The sequence below is a fragment of the Zalophus californianus genome, chromosome 1 (assembly GCF_009762305.2).
Source record: "Zalophus californianus isolate mZalCal1 chromosome 1, mZalCal1.pri.v2, whole genome shotgun sequence".
Lineage (NCBI taxonomy): Eukaryota > Metazoa > Chordata > Mammalia > Carnivora > Otariidae > Zalophus > Zalophus californianus.
In genome coordinates this window covers 94,481,024-94,499,152 of record NC_045595.1, presented here as the reverse complement: position 1 = coordinate 94,499,152, position 18,129 = coordinate 94,481,024, and the positions used below count along the sequence as shown (strand labels likewise).

Sequence of the window (18,129 nt, the reverse complement as noted above, 5' to 3'; positions counted from 1 at the left end):
GACAAAGGTTTTGCCCATTGTACTAATCTTTTCAGAGAACTAGCTTTACTTGTTAATAATTTTCTTTCCCCTTTACATTTACATTAAAATTTTTGTTCATTTTCACCCTTATATGTATTATTTCTTTCCCTATTTCTTTGATCTAAATCTGTTGCCCTTTTACATTCTTAGAGTTGAAGATCTTATTTTCAGTTTTTGGTTTATGAGAAATTCAAATTTATAAATTCCCCTATGATTTTTGGCATTGTATTTTCATCACTATTCAGCTCCCAGACTTTTCATAATTACCATTACGACTACCTTTTAAACAATGATTTTTTTTAATAGTAATATTTTTAAATATCTAGACATGTGAGATTTCTAAGGCTATTCATTGTTTTCTGACTCCATTTCTTTATGGTCTGCATAGTCTGTAGGATGGCAATCCATTGGAATATATTGATAATTCCTCTGTGGCCTAGTGCACGATTAATTTCTGTGACTGTTCCATATATGATCAAGTTATTAATCATGTCCTTTTAAAAAAGTCATGCCCTTTGACTATTCTTTATCTTTGTTTCCTTTTGATTTATCATTTTCAGAGAAGAATGTATTAGAATTTCCAAGCCCAGCTGTTGATTTATCTACTTCTCCATGCAGTTCCATCGGGTTGTTGGTTTACATTTCAAGTTTATTTTATGCAGTACATACATCTCCATGATTGTTATATTACCTTTTTAAATTACTGTTTCTTTTATGATATAACATCCTGGTCTTTAGGATATATCCAAGTTACATTCTATTTTGTCGAATATGAAAATTGCCATTCTCGCTTATTTTGTTTCAAAGTTGCCCAGTTGTATCTTTTCCTACCCTATTTTCGACCTTTTTCAGTTCATGTTATCTCACGTCACTTAAAACTCACCTTAATCCTTTCTCAGCCCCATTGTACAGATGAGGAAAGTAAGGCTCAGAAAGGTTGCTCACAGTCACCAGCTATGGAGTGCCAGAGCTGAGACAGAGACCCAGGTCTGTCTCACCACCAAGTCTGTACTTCTCCCCCGCACCCCCTCACTTTTTTTTTTTTAAAAAATAGTTTATTTATTTGAGAGAGAGCGAGAGAGAGCACAAGCAGGGTGAGGGGCAGAGAGAGAAGCAGACTCCCCACTGGGCAGGGAGCCAGATGCGGGACTTGATCCTGGGACTCCGGGATCATGACCTGAGCCAAAGGCAGACACTTAACCACTGAGCCACCCAGGTGCCCCCCTCTTACTCCTCTTAAGAAAACCTTACATACTACTAGGTTTTCCTCTTTTACAGAAAGTCTAGTTTAGTAGAGGATTGCCCTCAAGGGACCTGAGTCTTCACTGGTAGACCATGCTTTATAGTTTACAAAGGACATTCTGCAGATACTTTCATTTCATCCTCCTAATACTCCATAAAGTACACAGCAAAGCCACAATCATCCTCATTTTACAGATGAGGAGAGGCTCAGAGACAAGTTGGTACCTGCCCTGATCACCCAGGTGACCAGAACTCACATTTCACCTGCATATAATTTGAGCCCAGTTTAAGCCTTTTCCTCCCCACTTTAAGTGTCAGCCTGTGAAGTCCATATCTTAGTGTCAAAGTATTCCTCGTGCATTTAAAATTTCACCTCTGTCAGCCTCGGTTTTCTCATCCACAAGATGGGTACAATGCTGCCAATTTCACAGAGTCCCTGAGATGAGTAAATGAGACAATGCATGTGATGTGCTTGGTACCCTCCCTGGCTCAGGGTAAATGCTCCAGAAGCGGTGACTGTCGACGGCAGTTGCATAGATGCTGGAGGTGCACTCTGGCACCTCTGTCCTCAGGTACGTGCCAAGAACAATGCCACCTGGGCTATGTGTCCAGCTCTGTCTGACCCAAAGTCCCAGAAATTCTCTGCGAGATCTCCAGGTGCCTGCGGCTCCGCGCTTTGGGAAACCACAGAGAAGGGAGAAGAGAAAATGAGGAGAGGAGAACACAGCGAAGGTGGCTGAGGCTGAAGGAGAAGGACCGCAGCGGAGTGTCCTCTGCTGATTGGCTGAGGGGTGCGCCCCGCCCCTGTGAGGCGCCTGCGTGAAACTGCCCCATGGGGGGTGGGGGGTGGGGGCTCCACAGGGAGGCGTGGCAGAGGGACCCAATCGGAGCCTCTGTGCATGTCTTTCCTCGGTAGGTAGGTAGACGAGGGGAAGGCAGAAAAAGACTGGAGGGCCACTCAGACTGAGTTCTGTCAGTCACTGAAGTCTAAAGTTCTGTCAGTCACTAAGGTCACTGAACTTTTGTCCCAATACCTCACAAGGCTGGGGGTCCCTGAGACCAGCCAGGAGGGAGACACCCACACCTCCTGGCAATGCAAAGGGCCAGACTCAGGCAGGGGGTCTCAACCTTTTGTCCACAAGACCACCACCTGGAGAGCTCCTTCAAACGTGGGTTCTTGGTAAGGGCCCTCAGAGATTTTGATTCAGGAACCTGAAGCCTTTGGGCAGGGGCCTGGAAACGTGTATCTTTAACGAGCTCCCAGGTCGTTCTGATCATGGTGGTGGAGAGTGTGTGAGAGTGAGTGCTCAGGGCTCCCTAGGCTGAAGGACCGGCTCAGGCCCTGGAAGAAGGTGACTCCTCCGCCCACTGGGCCTCCTGACTAGGGCTCCAAAGTCACTGTCTGTGTCTCCAGCTGTCACTCCTGAGAGAATACTGCTTTGTCATCCAGTTCTTACCAGCAGCTATGGACCTCGATTCTTTTACAAAGGGAGTATCTTTTGTGCCACAAAGAGCAAGGGGAGGCAAGAGCCAGCAGATGAGAAACACCATATTATGAGTCTGCCTGGCTTTGGGCGCTGCCACTGCCGCTAAAATGTGAGCCACTCCCACCCCCCATCTGCTTTCTACAGCCAGGCGGCAGGAGTAGGAAGCGCTCCTGGAGGTGGGGGGTGGGGGTGGGGGCGGGCAGGAGAAGCAGGGTCTGGTCCTGAGCCCCTCTCTGCTGCCTCAGGTTTCTCCTGACTGAGGGAAGTGGGGTTGCAATGCCTCCGCTGGCCAGGTCTACAATCAGGAGATGATGAATGCGACTCTCCTCCCAACGGAGACACATTCAGAGCCCTAGCACGGTTCATCCTCCAGAACATGAACAGTACCCTGACCGATGTATTACAGGGATGAGCACCTCCCCAAAGCAGGCCTGGAAAATCTCAAAGTTGCCTGGGCCCGTGGTCAAGTCACCAGGACCCCGGATGCCTGCCCTTGCCTCTGCAGTGCCCCTCAGAGAAGCTTTAAAAGATGGGGGGCCCGGCCGGCCCCTGAGGCCTCCCTAATGCTAACTCACCTCTCCTGCTGTTATTGTGCTTGGGCCCAAGCCTCCCAGGCAGAGTGCACTCATAGTTTAATGACAGCAGTTTTTAGGCAGTGGAGGTAATGAGAGCTCAGAGAAGAGAGACAGACTGTAAAGCAAACTCAAGTCTAAGTCAGAATTCCAGGCTCACAGAGGCCACCACAACGGCGCTGCACATCAGTGCTTCATCTCTAGGTGTCGTGTGCTTTATTTCTTAAACCCTTTAGGAAAAATGATCCCACAGCAGCGAGGGAATGGAGCCAGAGTGATGGCCCGCAGCCAGCAGCGCCAGAGCCCAAGGAGGGCTCCAGGGGCCACAGATGGGCTAGGGGGCCCGGGCAGCAGCTTTGGGCCACCAGACCCTCTCAGGAGGCAGGGGGATCAGACGGCTGCACTTAAAGGGCCTGCCTGCCACCAGGCCAACCTGGCTCACTCCCTGTCCCAGGGATGGTGGCTCCTCCCATGGGAGCAACCTTGAACACACACACAGACGTGGAGAGGTACAGAGAAGGTCTGTCTCTTTGTACCCTGAAGACCTGAGACTCGCGCCCTCAGAACTACACAGCCACAGCCACATGCCCACACAAGGACACACCCTCTCTGCTGGGAATGGTCCTTTGCACCAGCGTGCATATTCTTACACTCACACACCCGCAGACTCAAACCGATGCTGCCAACTCCCTCCCACGCTCAAAGAAGAGAGGAGCCCCCTCATTCCGGGTGTCCCCCAGGGAGGTCCTGCACAGGGAGGCCCGTGGCTCTGGTCTTTCAAGATAGGCCCCTGCCCCGTGGTGCCTATTCGGTGGTTCCTCCTCTACTAGAAAACGGTCCCTCATTTCATACACTTTTTTTCCTGGTGAAGCACAGCCTTTGACCCATTTTCTCTCTGTTCTTGAGAGGTAAACATTTAACCACAAAAACTGCTTCTAAATCTGCCTACCATTCTGTTTAAAATTACCCGGCCAAAAGTTGCTTTAAAGGAAAACATTATTTTGCCAACTTGAAATTCGTCTAATGCTGTTCTAAACTCCATAGGCTCTTTAACAATACACCCAGCCTGCAGACCGGCCTAAGTCAACTGGACCCAGTGGGAGGAGGACACCGTGCAGGTAAAACTGCAGAGGCAGTCACTGGGGACGAGAATACCGGTGCCAGGAGCTGAGGAATTCCCCTTTGCTGAGGAATAAGGGCTTGGAGCACAGAGGGGCTGCCCTGAGCCGTGCACAGAGGCGTTTTTTTCATGGAGACCTGAGTATAATGGTGAGTCACCAGAGAGTTCAGGCAGTTAGGTTTGGTAATGCCCGAGGTTAAAAAACGTATTTTTTGCTTATCAAACTAGTATAGGCAGGTTTGGTTCTAGATCACTGTGATGAAGTGAATATTACAATAAAACGAGTCAAACGAATTTTTCAGGTTCCCATATAAAAGCTATGTTTACACTACACTGTAGTCTATTAAGTGTGCAATAGTATTATGTTTAAAAAATGTACATACCTTAATCAAAAAATACTTTATTGCTAAAAAATGCTAACCATCCCCTGAGCTTTCAGGAAGTCATACTCACTAATCACAGATCACCAAATATAATAATGATGAAAAAGTCTGAAATACTGCAAGGATAATGAAAATGTGACACAGGGACATAAAGTGACCAAATGCTATTGGGAAAATGCACTGATAGACTTGCTCAATGCAGGGTTGCCACAAACCTTCAATTTGTTAAAAAAAAAAAAAGGCAGCAATTATCTGCAAAGTGTAATAGAATGACGTATGCCTTAAAAAACCAAAAAACAGGGGCACCTGGGTGGCTCAGTCGGTTGGACGGCTGCCTTCGGCTCAGGTCGTGATCCCAGGGTCCTGGGATCAAGCCCCGCATCGGGCTCCCTGCTCGGCAGGAAGCCTGCTTCTCCCTCTCCCACTCCCCCTGCTTGGGTTCCCTCTCTCGCTGTGTCTCTCTCTGTCAAATAAACAAATAAAATCTTAAAAAAAAAAAAAGACCAAAAAATGTAATACTCGATGCTGATGAGGCCACAGTGAAGTGGGGGAATGAGAATCTTTAAGGTGTTCCTACGCTTTTTTTTTTTTTAAGATTTTATTTATTTGGGAGAAAGAGAGAGCATGAGCATGAGCAGGGAGAGGGGCAGAGGGAGAAGAAGCAGGCTCCCCGCTGAGCAGGGAGCTCGATGCAGGGCTCATTTCCAGGACTCTGGGAGCTGAAGGCAGACGCTTAACCGACTGAGCCATCCAGGTGCCCCCAGGTGTTCCTAAGCTTTGACATGAGTTAAACATGCAGGAATCCATGGTAAGGAACTTGAGAAACACGGACTAAGATTCCCGCAGCACTCAACTATAGCACCTGTGGGACAGACTTTTCCTGAGAGCCTACTATGCACTGGGCACCGAGCGAGGAACTGAGGGCACAGACGTGAGCAGGGAACACACCTTTGCCCTAGAAGAATGTTCAGTCGGGAGGAAAAGTCAGGAAGATCGGCAGGTGCAGGTCCAGAAAGGAAGTGGGGTGACACAGGCTCCAGGTACTGTGAGGACCCGGCGAGTAGGATCTGGGGCGGGGCCGGGGGGGGGGCGGGCTTGGACTTGAAGGAAAGGTCAAGGGAGCCAGGCTGGCAGGTCAGAGGCAGAAAATCCAAACAGATCTAGGACACGCCACCCACCTCAGCTAGCCACATGAGGAGGACATGCTGGGAAATAATAGCTAATCAATGCTAGAAACGGTTCAGCAGCGCGGGGTACGTATGAAGGATATCATAATCCTTAAACATGTTTTTTGGAGAATGTTGGTAATCTAATGTTAAGAACAGAAAGAAATAGGAAAAAGGAAAAAAGGGTACAAGTATTTTTAAAAACTGTTTTCACACACCTTCCATACAGAAGAAGTACACACAGATAGAACAGTGTTCTGGGTGGAGGGACTGTAAACACTTGTTCTAATCCTTTTAGGCCATTTCCAAATATTCTACAATGGGAATACTTTCACTTTTATAACCAGAAAAACCAGATTTTTAACCAATTTACAACCAACGACTTAAAAAAGTAAACACAACAAGGGTAAAAGAATGGAGTGGGTGACTCCGAGGTTTTGAAACATCCCGCATCCTTGAGAAGCCCCCTGGCTCTTTACTCTAGGCGTCTGGGGGACTCCTGGTGCGCCGCCATGGGGCTTCTTGAGCAGAAGCAGCCACCCCGCCTCCAGCCCTGACTCCCCCTGTGGCCTGAGGGGGTGAACTCTCATTCCCTTGGCTGGAAAGGCAGGGGAAAGAGAACAGGACTTTCCCCCTTACTAGTCCCCACTGGGGCAGAACATTTTCCCTCTTCACTATTTGCAGGAAAGGAGGAGGGAGAGAGAAAGCACTTTTCTCAAGCGCGTGTGAATACGTTGGGGCTTTAAGCTCTAGGTTTCCCTCAATTAAAAACCCCTGCAAGTCTCCCAGGAGGAGTAACTCTGAATGGAGGGGTGGGAGGGTCAGGAAGGGGGCAGGGAAGCCTGGGTCCCAGTCCCCTGCTCCTCTGTGTAGCTGGGTTGTGGCCTTCAGGGGACAGTGTACAGCCCCCAGCAGTCCCGCCGGAGTGACTGGGGACATTCCCATTGAAGTGCCAGCTCAACCTGCTGTCAAGACCGGGCTAGGAGGCCAATGGAAGCTGGTGGCCAGCTCACCACACTTCCCGCCCATGGGACAGGGGGCCACGACGGAAGAGGAGGACAATGGTTGTCGCCTGCCATGGCCCTGAGCTTATCCACCACGTGACCTCCCCATTACTAAGGCCCTCAGGTACTTGGCTTGGAGAAAAGGTTGCTGTGGACACTTTTTTTTTTTTTTTTAAGATTTTATTTATCTGACAGAGAGAGGCACAGCGAGAGAGGGAACACAAGCAGGGGGAGTGGGAGAGGGAGAAGCAGGCTTCCCGCCGAGCAGGGAGCCCGATGCAGGGGCTCCATCCCAGGACCCTGGGATCATGACCTGAGCTTAACCACTGAGCCACCCAGGCGCCCCTGCTGTGGACACTTCTGTTACAGAAAACTTCAGCCCCTTGTACCTAAAGCAAGAAGGTTAACTGCCTTGCTAAATCTGTTGTATTCTAAAGCTCTTACTTTTTCTGTTAAACCACTGTATCATGTGAGTTTGGGTATCCTAAATTGCTGTCCCAAAATCTGCTCACCCCAGAATGAGATTATGAGCTCAAGTGACCAAACCTGCCCAGAGTCCCTCTGGAGACGCTACCCCCTACCACAGCCAGCAACACCAAAGTGTCGCTTCGTGGGCCCCTTCAGAGCCTGGATTAGCTCCCCTCCCCCAGGCTTTCTCGGAGCCTTGCATAGCCACCTCATAGGACTGATCACACTGAATCAGGGAAGGCGGTTCTAGCAGGTCTGAATCCCCATCCAGACCAGGGATTCCTTGCGGGCGGGGACCACGTGTCCCTCCTATCATCGGCCAGCCTGCAGCACTGGGCCTGACACATTGCAAGCCCTGGAGAGATGTTTGCTGACTGAGAGTATAGCAATGAACGCACGGATGCCTAAGATCCCTGCGTTGGGCCTGGAGGGGCGGACGCCCACATTCTGTCCCTCTTCTTGCCCAATCCTGGCCCAAGACAGGATCAGTCCGTGAAGCATCACTAAGATGCGGGGCAGAGACCCAAGGGACATGACTAAAACATGCTGTGCCTCTTCCTTCCCAAGGACAAGCCTGACTCCAAGCCATACGCATGACCTCACAGGGCTGCAGCGACCTCACAAGTAAGAAGTCCCCTCACTCCAAGCAGATGTTTAAGACCAGGTCCCACGGCACGGGCATCGAGAACTGAGCTAATGGGAGTGGCCAGCCCAGCTCAGAGCTGTCATTGCAGTTACTTCCTCTAATTAACAAAAGTGTCAGTACCGGACAGATCAGGAGAGCCTGGGCCCTGACAGACTACTGCTCCACCCACAGAAGGAATGTCAAACTCGGCCCCAGGAAAGCAACGTACTCAACCCTGGTCCTCGGCCTGAATGCTGGCAGGGAGGCTTGGAGGGGACCATCCCAGGGACACCACTGGGAGCCCAGGAGTGCTCCCTGCTTTGTGTGAACAGTTCATTTCTCCCTGGTGCTTGCCTAGCTGATTACCCCAAGGTGCACCCAGTTAGATGACAGGTAGGCAAGAAACGCTGCCGAACAGGGTCCTGTGGGCCCGCGGCACTACAGAAAAGCCAACTTGGGACCGACTCATGATGGCAGACCAAAAGCTAAAATGACTCCACAGAGCATCTCCTAAAGCCTCGCCATTTTCAGAGGGGAATCAGGGGCCCAGGGGACACAGGGGCCCTTCTCAAGGGCCCCCCCCCAACCCGTGACTGAGCATCAGACTCCAAGTCTGTACCTGCCACCACATCACATCAGCCCCCACCCCCATCCCAGCAGATACACGGGGTTAATTGTCCCCAACAACGCTGCCAAATGATTGCTATCAGCGGGCAGGAGAGCAAGCCCAGCTAGAGCTGGGGCCACGGACAGATGTGTCTGCTGGCGAGACCCTTGGTGATGAGTGTCATACTGGGGAAAGGTAGTGTCAGGAGGCCTGGGAGACTGAGAATCCAGGCCCCCTGAGCGCACCCGCGCCTCCTCTCTGTGGACAGCTCTGCGGCCGCGGCCGCCACTGCCTGCAGAACCGACCCTGCCGGGCCTGTGGCGAGATGGGATGGCGGAGCTGGGCTTTCTCCAGCTCGGCGGCAGCAAGGACTCCACTTTCGGCACTGTGCTGTCCCCAGTCCCCAGCCCCGGCAGGGTGGGCTCATGGAAAAGGCTCTTCGTTCCTTGAAAAAATAGATCTAAAAACCGTGTGCAAGATCTATGTAAAAGTCTACCACAAACCATTCACACACACACACATTTGCACATGAACAGCGAGTGGCAGTGGCTCCTTGCTCAGAGCACGAGCAGTGGAGGCAGTGTGGCCCGCTCTCGCCAAGTGGCCAGGCCACGTTCACACCGCAGGAGAATCCACGGCTTCTATACTCCTGACCCCTTTTAAAGCAGAGGCATCCTTTCTTCCAGCTAGCTCTTGCACAGAAGGGAACCAGAGGAGGGGCAGGGCTGTGTGAGGTTTGACCAGAAACAACTGCCTTTCACAGGTGGGGACACTGAGGCCCAGCGAGGGAAAGGACTCTCTAAGATCACCTGGGGGCAGCAGCTTGGAGCAATGTGTTGAGAAGGAGCCTTGGCTTCATTGAGAACTAGCCGTGGCCACCATGGCCTGGCAGGGGAGGCTTGTTCCAGCTCAGCCTGGCCTGGGCCTCCACCCCGGCACGGGGGCTTGGTGCAAAGTAGAACAAGATGACCTTTCCAAGCAGCATGCGGACTGCGTTCCCCTCCCCCTCACTGGGTGCTGCCGTGCAAGGGATGACTTGTGGGACCGTGCCTGAGTGCTGTAGCCAAGACCCTCAACTCTTCTTCAACCCCTGCCCCAACTATGGGTTTGCAATCTGTTATTTTTTAAAAATATTTCTTGAGACCAAGGAGGTCATAAGTCATCGACCCCACTTCCTTGCAAGGAAAGCAGTTCTCAAACAGGGAAATAGGCATGACTGAAAGGCCCACGTATAGGGATAAAGACACCATGCTCTAAAGTCGTGGGCAAGGGGCACGCTGCCCCCGCCATACCCAGAGCCATGGCTCCGAATGTGTTCCTCGGAAGACAGGGACAAGACGGGAGAATATTCAAACAAGTAGCTTCCAGGTTTTCTACATCATCCCCAGGCTCGGCAACTTCCATGAGGCAGGGCGAAAAGCCCACACTTGCATCTAGTTACTCACTCTACGCAGGCGTTCCCACCACCCATCTCCCAGACCTGCTTCTCATTCTGGATGCCCAGCGACCCAGATCAGAAAACACCCTGGAAGATCCCTGGATCCCTCCCTCGCACTAACTAGGGGCCACCAAGTCTCCAGAGTCCCACTCCTGCCCGTCTCTCGTCCCTCTCCTCCGGCCCCGCTATCATCGTCTTGGCTTAAATCAATTTCTCATCTGGTCTCTCTTCTCCAGCTTCATTCCTCCCCCCACCCCCCACCCACGCTGCTTTTTACAGGGTCTTTCCAAAGCCTTCCACAGGCTCCTTGTGGCCTTCAGAATCAGGCCCAACCTCCACCAAGCCCGCCTCAGTGTGGCCCCTGTCCACCAGCTCCTACTACACACTTCGGCCAAACCAAACCAAACCACGTGGGCTCCCTCGTACACTGGCCACGCTGTGCTCAAAAGCCACCCCCAGCTCGGAATGCCCTTTGCAGCACCACTGCCTCAACCCAAAAGGCAATCCAGGCCCGGCCCACCAGCCAGGAGAGTCTGGAGAATGCGAGCTGAGGCCAGGCCCCTCCCAGAACTCTGGCAAGGAAGAAGGAGGCTGTGGCCTGGGACACTCTGCTATGGAAGTCAAGTGGGATGTCCTTCACACTTTTGACCCTTGCCTGGACTCTGTCCAGACTCCTAACTCTGGCTTCTCTGAGACCTCCATGGCAATTACCTACCTATATGCATCTACTTCCTGCCCCAGACTGCCCTCTTGGTAGGAGAGACACCATCACCTTCCTCTGTGTGTCCCTATGCCCAGCTGGGTCAGGCCTGGGGTCTGTCTTATGAGGTGAGATAGCTTCTTGTGTTGTCTCACCCATCAGGCTGAGCTCCCTGTTGGCTAGTTTCACATTGCTTCTGGTGTTTATGTGCATGGGGGCAGGTGGTGATGGTTGGGGCATGTCAAAGCTCCTACAGGATCTGATCCTTGCCTCAATTTCAGAAACACTGCCTTTTGTACACAACTAAGTGTCTAGAGGTGTTCCCTAATCCAAGAAAGGGCAGAAAGGGAGGCCTGTCACTTGGTGAGGCCTTACAAGTTCACCCTCATGGGTTGAAGCCACCATGGGGTCCCAACAGAGGTTTGACAGGCATCCAAGACTCCTTCAACAATGAGCAAGGAGTGTGGATAGGTCCAGGCCTGCTCTCTGGATCCAGATCTTTCAGGATCACAAGCCCCCAAAGAATAATCAGGATAACCAAGTTTGGGAGATGGGCCCCAAATACTGTTCCCATGGCTGCTATCCGAGGAAAGTTGTCACTGTGCTTTTTTATTGTGCACCCTTAGCAAAGTTTGGGCCCCCTCATCCTCAATATATGTAAACCAATTTACAAAACTGTACTGTCAATCCATATATTAAATATCAGTGTTACGAAGTGAACCATAGTCCCCAAACTGGTTTGTTGAAATCCTAACCCCCCCAGTAACCCAGAATGTGACTGTTTTTAGAAACAAGGCCTTTAAGTAGGTGATTAAGTTAAAATAAGGTCATTAGGATGGGCCCTAACCCAATCTGGTGACCTTACAAAAGGGGGAAATTTGGACACAGATATCTACAGAGGGAAGACCATAAGAAGACATGGTGGAGACAGCCATCTACAAACCAAAGAGAAGCCTCAGAAGAAGCAAACCGTGCTGACACCTCGATCTTGATGAACTTCTGTTGTCTGTGTCTGTGGTATTTTGTTATAGCCACCATAGCTAACTAATATAGTAAGGCTTAATTTCTCTCGTTTTAAAGACAAATATAAACAGGACTTTCTAATATGTTCCTCGCACATCTCATTTTACTGGCTACTGTCAGGGTGGGGCTGAATTTTAGAATAAAGGCCCCAGGCCAGAGGAAATGAGGGGTCTGGTGGCTTCTGGTCATCTCTCCCTGTGGGCCTGAGCCTATCTGGAAGAATCAGAGAAGCACCCAGAAGTGTAGTTTTGCCACAGACCAGACCAAAGCTTGGACCCAATGCCCCTGTTGCCGGTGTTCCCCAAATTCACCCAGGTGCCTCAGCCCCACCTGGGAGTTGTGGGGTGGGCTCAGAACTTGTTTTTGTTAAGTGGGCCAGGTGATTCTCAGGACCGGAAGCATTTGAGAAACCCTAGTCCAGGCCATTCCACACCAAGAGATGGGTCTGTAGTTGTGGAGTGTGAATGTGTCTGGGCACGTCTGAGCATCCCTACCAGGCAGAGGGAGGGAGAGAAGCTGGTGACCCAGCCTCCCACCCCATCCCTTCAATCCCGGCCCCCTCTTGGCCCTCCTCTGTCTGTCCGGACCTCTGCTGAGGCAACTGGTCTGCAGTTTCTGTCACTGCTGCATTTGCGGATCAATTTTGCACCCAGCGTTCTTTCTTTGAATCAACAGGCGGGTGGAAGGCCTTCTGCTTCCGTCCTGAGTAACTCTGCAAAGTCCCAGATGCCCTTTTTTTTTTTTCCTGGGTGTGGCCCGCCCGTGACTTTTCTCCCAGGCTCTGGGCCCTTAAGTGAAACCTAAGTCCCCCCGACCCGGACCGGCGGTGGTGGGGAGACTGAGGGACGCCGCGGCCAGGGGTCTGTGCTCCGGGGCTTGGTGGGGCATCAGGTGTGCGGATCGCGGAGCTGCCGCCCCCAGCTCCCTGGCCGACCGCAGGTTCTTTCCAAACCTCTAAGAGCATCCGCCCCACCTCCGACCGCTGCCCGGCTCGGCCCAGCTCACCCAGGCCGGCAGGTGCTGGTCCCGCAGCTCGCGGCTAATGAACTGGCGTTCGTTGTCTAGGAATTCGAAGGCGGCCGCCAGGCGCCCAAGCTTCCCGCGGCGGTTCCTGCGCCACCACATCCACAGCAGAGCGCCGAGCAGCAGCCAGGTTATGCTGAACCCCAGGTAGCCGGCCAGGTAGACGGGAGCCAGGTAGAACAGCACTCGCGCCACGAAGGTGTAGAGTTCGGGCAGCAGCTGGCTGGACAGGCGCGGCTCGGGACTGGGTGCGCGCTGGCTTCTCGGGGCACCAGGGGCGCCAGGGGCGCAGGGCTCCTCCGCTTGCATCTCGTCGCCGCCGTGTTGCCCTTTCCCAGAGCTTCACCCGAGCCCAGGTCCACGCGCCCCGACACCCGGGCACATCGGTCCTCCAAGTGCGAGAACCCGGGCACCGCGCCGCCCTGCCCTGCGGGACTCGCCCGTGCGGTCTAGGCGCTCACCTGTAGGAGCGCCTCGCACTAGGGCGCGTAGTCTGCAGACGCTGGGCGCTGGTGCCGCGCTGCTCCCCTGGCCAGGCTCGCCGCTGCCGACGTCTCCGCCCCCAGGGCTTGGGTCCAGGGAAGGGGGCGGGGTCAGGTCGTGGGCGGGGCGGCTGCGGGGTTTCTGCAGAGGAGCAAGCGGGCGTGGGTGCCCTTCGACCCCAACGTCGCGCGCAGGCGTCAGAGGAGGGCGCAGCTGCAACGCCCCGGTAGAGCCCTGGTTGGATTACGTGCCGCCCCGGGCGGTGTATGACTCAGCGAGGCATGTGGACAAATGGCTTGTCATGGATAAACATCACATAAAACCTGTTTCCTACACCCAGTCTACAATAGGCAGTCTAGTATGGGTTGTTAGCTGGTCGTTCGAGGCCCTCCACGGACCAGCTCGCCGGGCCTCCCCACCCAAGGGTGGGCCTGACTGGCCCCTAGAGCCGGGCATCTCTGCCCCCTCCTCTGGCATCTCGTAAAGCTTAGACCTGGCCCCCAACCCAACCTAGCCAAGCCCAGCGTTCCTTTTGTGTCCCGCGATGCCCTCTGCCCCGCATTCCCCACTCTCTGTCGGGTGTCAGTTTGGATCTTAATTCCCTGCATCATCGGACTCCGAGTTCCCAGGTGGGGGTGGCCAGGCCGTCCTGCTAGTCTCTGGGGTGCCCAACACAGCAGGTGACAGGTGGACACAAGAGAGATGAAGGGCAAGCCCTAGGGTGCTTGGGGGTCAGTTGTGAAGCCTATAGTTTCTATCTAACCCTTTTCTGAATTATCCGAGCAGGGGAGTCTCGGTCTCCACATTCAGACATAAATCATCTTGTGGATGGGCATACATTTTAGGCGGCTTGCATGAGTGAGCACATCCATTACTGGAATGTGATTCTGGAGTTGACAAATGTACTGGAATGATTCTGAGCTTTCAGGAATTTCACTGAAAGGGTGGACCCAATGGACAACAACCAGAAGATAACTATATTCTTTCTCTCTGTCCCTTCAGGTGTTGCTCTTCTCTGGCCTTATCCTTGTCTATTGGATAAAATTACTCGCTGCAATGAGTGTTTTCAATAACAGGCTTGTTCCTGGTGGTCAGAATAGTTGGGCCCTCCATCATTCTCAACCTTCCAGGACTCAACCAAAATGGAAGCTGAAAACCTCCCAGCTTAAACACTGTTACAGTCTTTCCCAGTGTAACCTGGGAAATCAATGTAGGAAATGCGACTCACTTGAGGGTTTTTGTTTTGTTTTGTTTTGTTTTGTTTTGTTTTGTTTTTGGAGAGCTCCTTTTTGGTTGTACACAATCCTATTAAAGGCTCTGAGAAGTCCTGCAGATAGAAAACTGTTCAATTTTATTTAACTCACTGTTACCCAAATTATTTGACCACAGAATTCTTTTACTCAAAACGCTTCTCTTATTGGTTGACCCAAATCAACTTATGCTAAAGAACTGAGAATGTATGATAGGAATATCGGCAAGTGCCCTGAAACTTGAGGCAGGAATGCTGCTGGATGTCAGGATGGATGCACCAGGAAGCTGACTGTTGACTCAGCCCTGATTCCCTGTTACTCTTCCAATTGATCTCCCCCCTCTGCGTCTGGCTGAAGTGGAGAACCCAGCGCCTTTCTCACAGCTTCCAGGGTCACAGAACTTTCCAGAGACTGCTCGACCCTTATCCTGTCCCAATTCCAAATGCTCCGGAGAGAGGATCCAATTGTATCCATCATCCCCACCCCTCTTCATGCACACCAGGTCCACACCACATCCTCCTCCTGTTAGTGTGCTTACAGAGGGGCTGTGGAGGGTAAGGTGTTTGGAGGACAATTAGCAGATAATGGAAGGTTGCTGACTTGTGAGCTGGATGGACACCCACAAAGATGTCCAGTAAGAGGCTTGGATCATCCTGTGGACCACTGCTACCCCCCAGCTGCACTGCCTTCTCTGCTCCTTGAACACACCAAGCTCACGGATGCCTCAAGGCTTTTGTATTTGCTGTTTCTTCTACCTGGAAAGTTCCCCTCTTGAATTTTCCCCAAAGTACGTTAGGGTGGTGGGATTATGGCTGATTTTCTTGTCCAAACTTTATAATGCCATTAAATTGCTCTCATAAACTAAATATGTAAGAACACTGAGAATGTGGCACCTAAAATTTCATATCCCACCTGAGGCTGAATCTGTGCCTAGAACATTGGAGCCATTATTTCCCTTGACCTGGACACTCTAGTTACTATAGCCAGTAAAAGACATTTTATGTAATGTTGGATCATCACAAAACCTGGGCAGAATGGTATCTTCCAAAGCCTTTGCCTGAACTCATTTGACAGTTCATAATATTATAGCAGTTTTTCAGAGAACACTAAATCATTTCAATATGTTCAGTATATTTATCAGCTACTCTTATGGGTCAAATGGTGTCCCCCCCCAAAAAATGTGTTGAAGTCCTAATCCTTGGTATCTGTGAATGTTATTTTATTTTCAAGGGGGGTCTTGGTAGTTGTAATCAAGCTGAGAGGAGATCATACTGGATTAGGGTGGACTCTAAATCTAATGACTGGTCCTTATGAAAATGGAGATTCCGAAACAGAGACGCAGAGGAAGAAGGTCATGGGACGACAGTAGTAGAAACCAGAGAGATGCAGCTACAAACCAGGGAGAAAGAATGAGACAAGGAAGGAGTCTTCCCCAGAACCCTCAGAGAGAGCTCGGTCCTGCCCACACCGTGATTTCGGATTGCTAGTCCCAGGGCAGTGAAAAAGAAAAAATGTCTGTTGTTTTAAGCCCTCCAGTTTGTGGTATGTTGTTATGGCCGCCCTTGGAAACTAACACAGCCAACTACCAAGTGCCAGGCACTGTTCTAGGCCCAGGAGATTCACGGTGAACAGACTCGATAGGCTCCCTGTTCCTAGAGAGCTGACATTCTAGTGAAAGAAGACAGACAAAGAACAGGAGAAGAGCAGGTAAGGAAATGCACAATGAAGACAATGCAGTGAGGGGGGTGAGGGTGACTGGTGGAGGGCGGAGGGCAGTTTTCGCCGGGGTGAGTTGGAAAGGGCTCTCTGAGAAGAAGACATTTGTGCTGAGACCTAAATAACAAAGAAGGCTAAAGGTGTACCTACGATTTCATCTTTTTAAAAAATGTAACATCTCATAAAAGCACCTATCCTTCGGGACAGAAAGATACATAGCCTCTGCTGTGTAGATGTCATCAGTTTTACTTTTGCATCTCTGTGTGGGGCTAATTTCCTTTGCGTCTGCCCACTCCGTTGGACTGGGAGTCCCTTATGTCCTCCGTGTCCAGCGCAGTTGGACATGCAGGAGGCCGAGAGGGCACTGGGTGAGAGCCTGGCCTTTTCCTCCATTTGCCTGAGTTTAAATCTAGACTCGAGCACTTCCTGGCTCTGGGAAAGGTCCCTAACTTCTCTCCAGTTCAGTTTCCTTGTCTGGAAAATGGAGATCATAGTAATACTTAAATCATACGGGGGCGTGAGGAGTAAATAAGATACATGGGTACAAAGCTGTATATTCAGATGGGGAGGTTGTCCAGGAAGACTTTAGTTTGGTCTATATTGCTTGACTTTTTACAGCAAGGATGTACTTCTGTACTCTTTGTATAAGTAAAATTTTTTTATTGTGAGCAAATGCATATAACAGATTTATGATCTTAGCCATTTTAAGTGCACAGTTCAGTGGTATTGAATAATATTGTGCAACCATAGCCCCATCCATCTCCAGAGCTCTTCATCTCACAAAATTTAAACTCCTGCCCCCTCCTGCCTCCCTCTGGCAACCACCATTCTCTCCCTGTGATTTTGACTCACCTACGTATCTCATTGAAGTCATAGAAATCATGCAGAATTTGTCCTTCTGTGACTTACTTCACTTAGCATAATGTCTTCAAGGTTCATTCATATTATAGCATAGTGCAAAATCCCCTTCCTTTTAAAGGCTGAATAATATTCCTTTGCGTGTATACACCACATTTTGCTATTCCATTCATCAGGCACTTAGGTTGCTTCCACGTGTAGCTACTGTGAATAATGCAGCCATGAACATAGGGATACAAATATCTCTTTGAGACTCTCTTTCCATTTTGGGGGATATATACCCAGAAGTGGAATTGCTGGATCATATGGTAATTCTGTTTAATTTTCTGAGGAACCACCATCCTGTTTTCCATGATTTTACCATTTCACATCCCCACCAACAGTGCACGAGCCTTCCACTTTCTCCACCAACCTGTGCTATTTTCTGGTGGTGTTGTTTCGTTTTTATAGTAATCATCCTAATGGGCATGGAGGGATCTCATTGTGGTTCAGAACCACATTTAATCCACATCTCTAATTCACATTAGAGAATCATTTCTCTAATGATTAGTAATGTTGAGTGTCTTTTCATATGCTTGTTGGCCCTTTGTATATCATCACTGAAAAAACACAGAAACACTTCTGGGGATATAATGTACAACCATGGCAACCATAGTTTCAAATCCGGTATTCCATATTTGAAAGCGGCTAAGAGAGTAGATCTTAAAAAGTTTTCATCACACAGACACACACACACAATTGTAATTATGTGAGATGATACATGTGTTAACCTTGTTTTGGTAATCGTATCACAATATATACATGTATCAAATCATCACATTGCACACCTTAAGCTTACCCAATGTTATATGTCAATTATGTCTTAATAAAGCTGGAAAAAATTTTACAAACACAAAACAATGATTTGCTGTATGACCATATGCAAATGTCATTCCCACTCTGG

The 18,129-nt window shown here is 50.4% G+C and overlaps 1 protein-coding gene across 3 annotated transcripts in view; it reads right to left on the bottom strand.

The window, feature by feature from the left end:
• ESYT3 (extended synaptotagmin 3) overlaps window positions 1-13,386 on the bottom strand; it is a 49,919-nt gene extending 36,533 nt beyond the window's left edge. For 2 of the 3 annotated variants that reach the window (XM_027582701.2, XM_027582703.2), the window contains exon 1: window positions 12,862-13,386. In XM_027582701.2, the coding sequence (XP_027438502.2) occupies window positions 12,862-13,188 (327 nt within the window). In that variant the 5' untranslated portion in view covers window positions 13,189-13,386. The remainder of the gene's footprint in view (window positions 1-12,861) is intronic. The other variant, XM_027582702.2, reaches the window with a different exon arrangement.
• Between the last annotated feature and the right edge of the window lie 4,743 nt (window positions 13,387-18,129).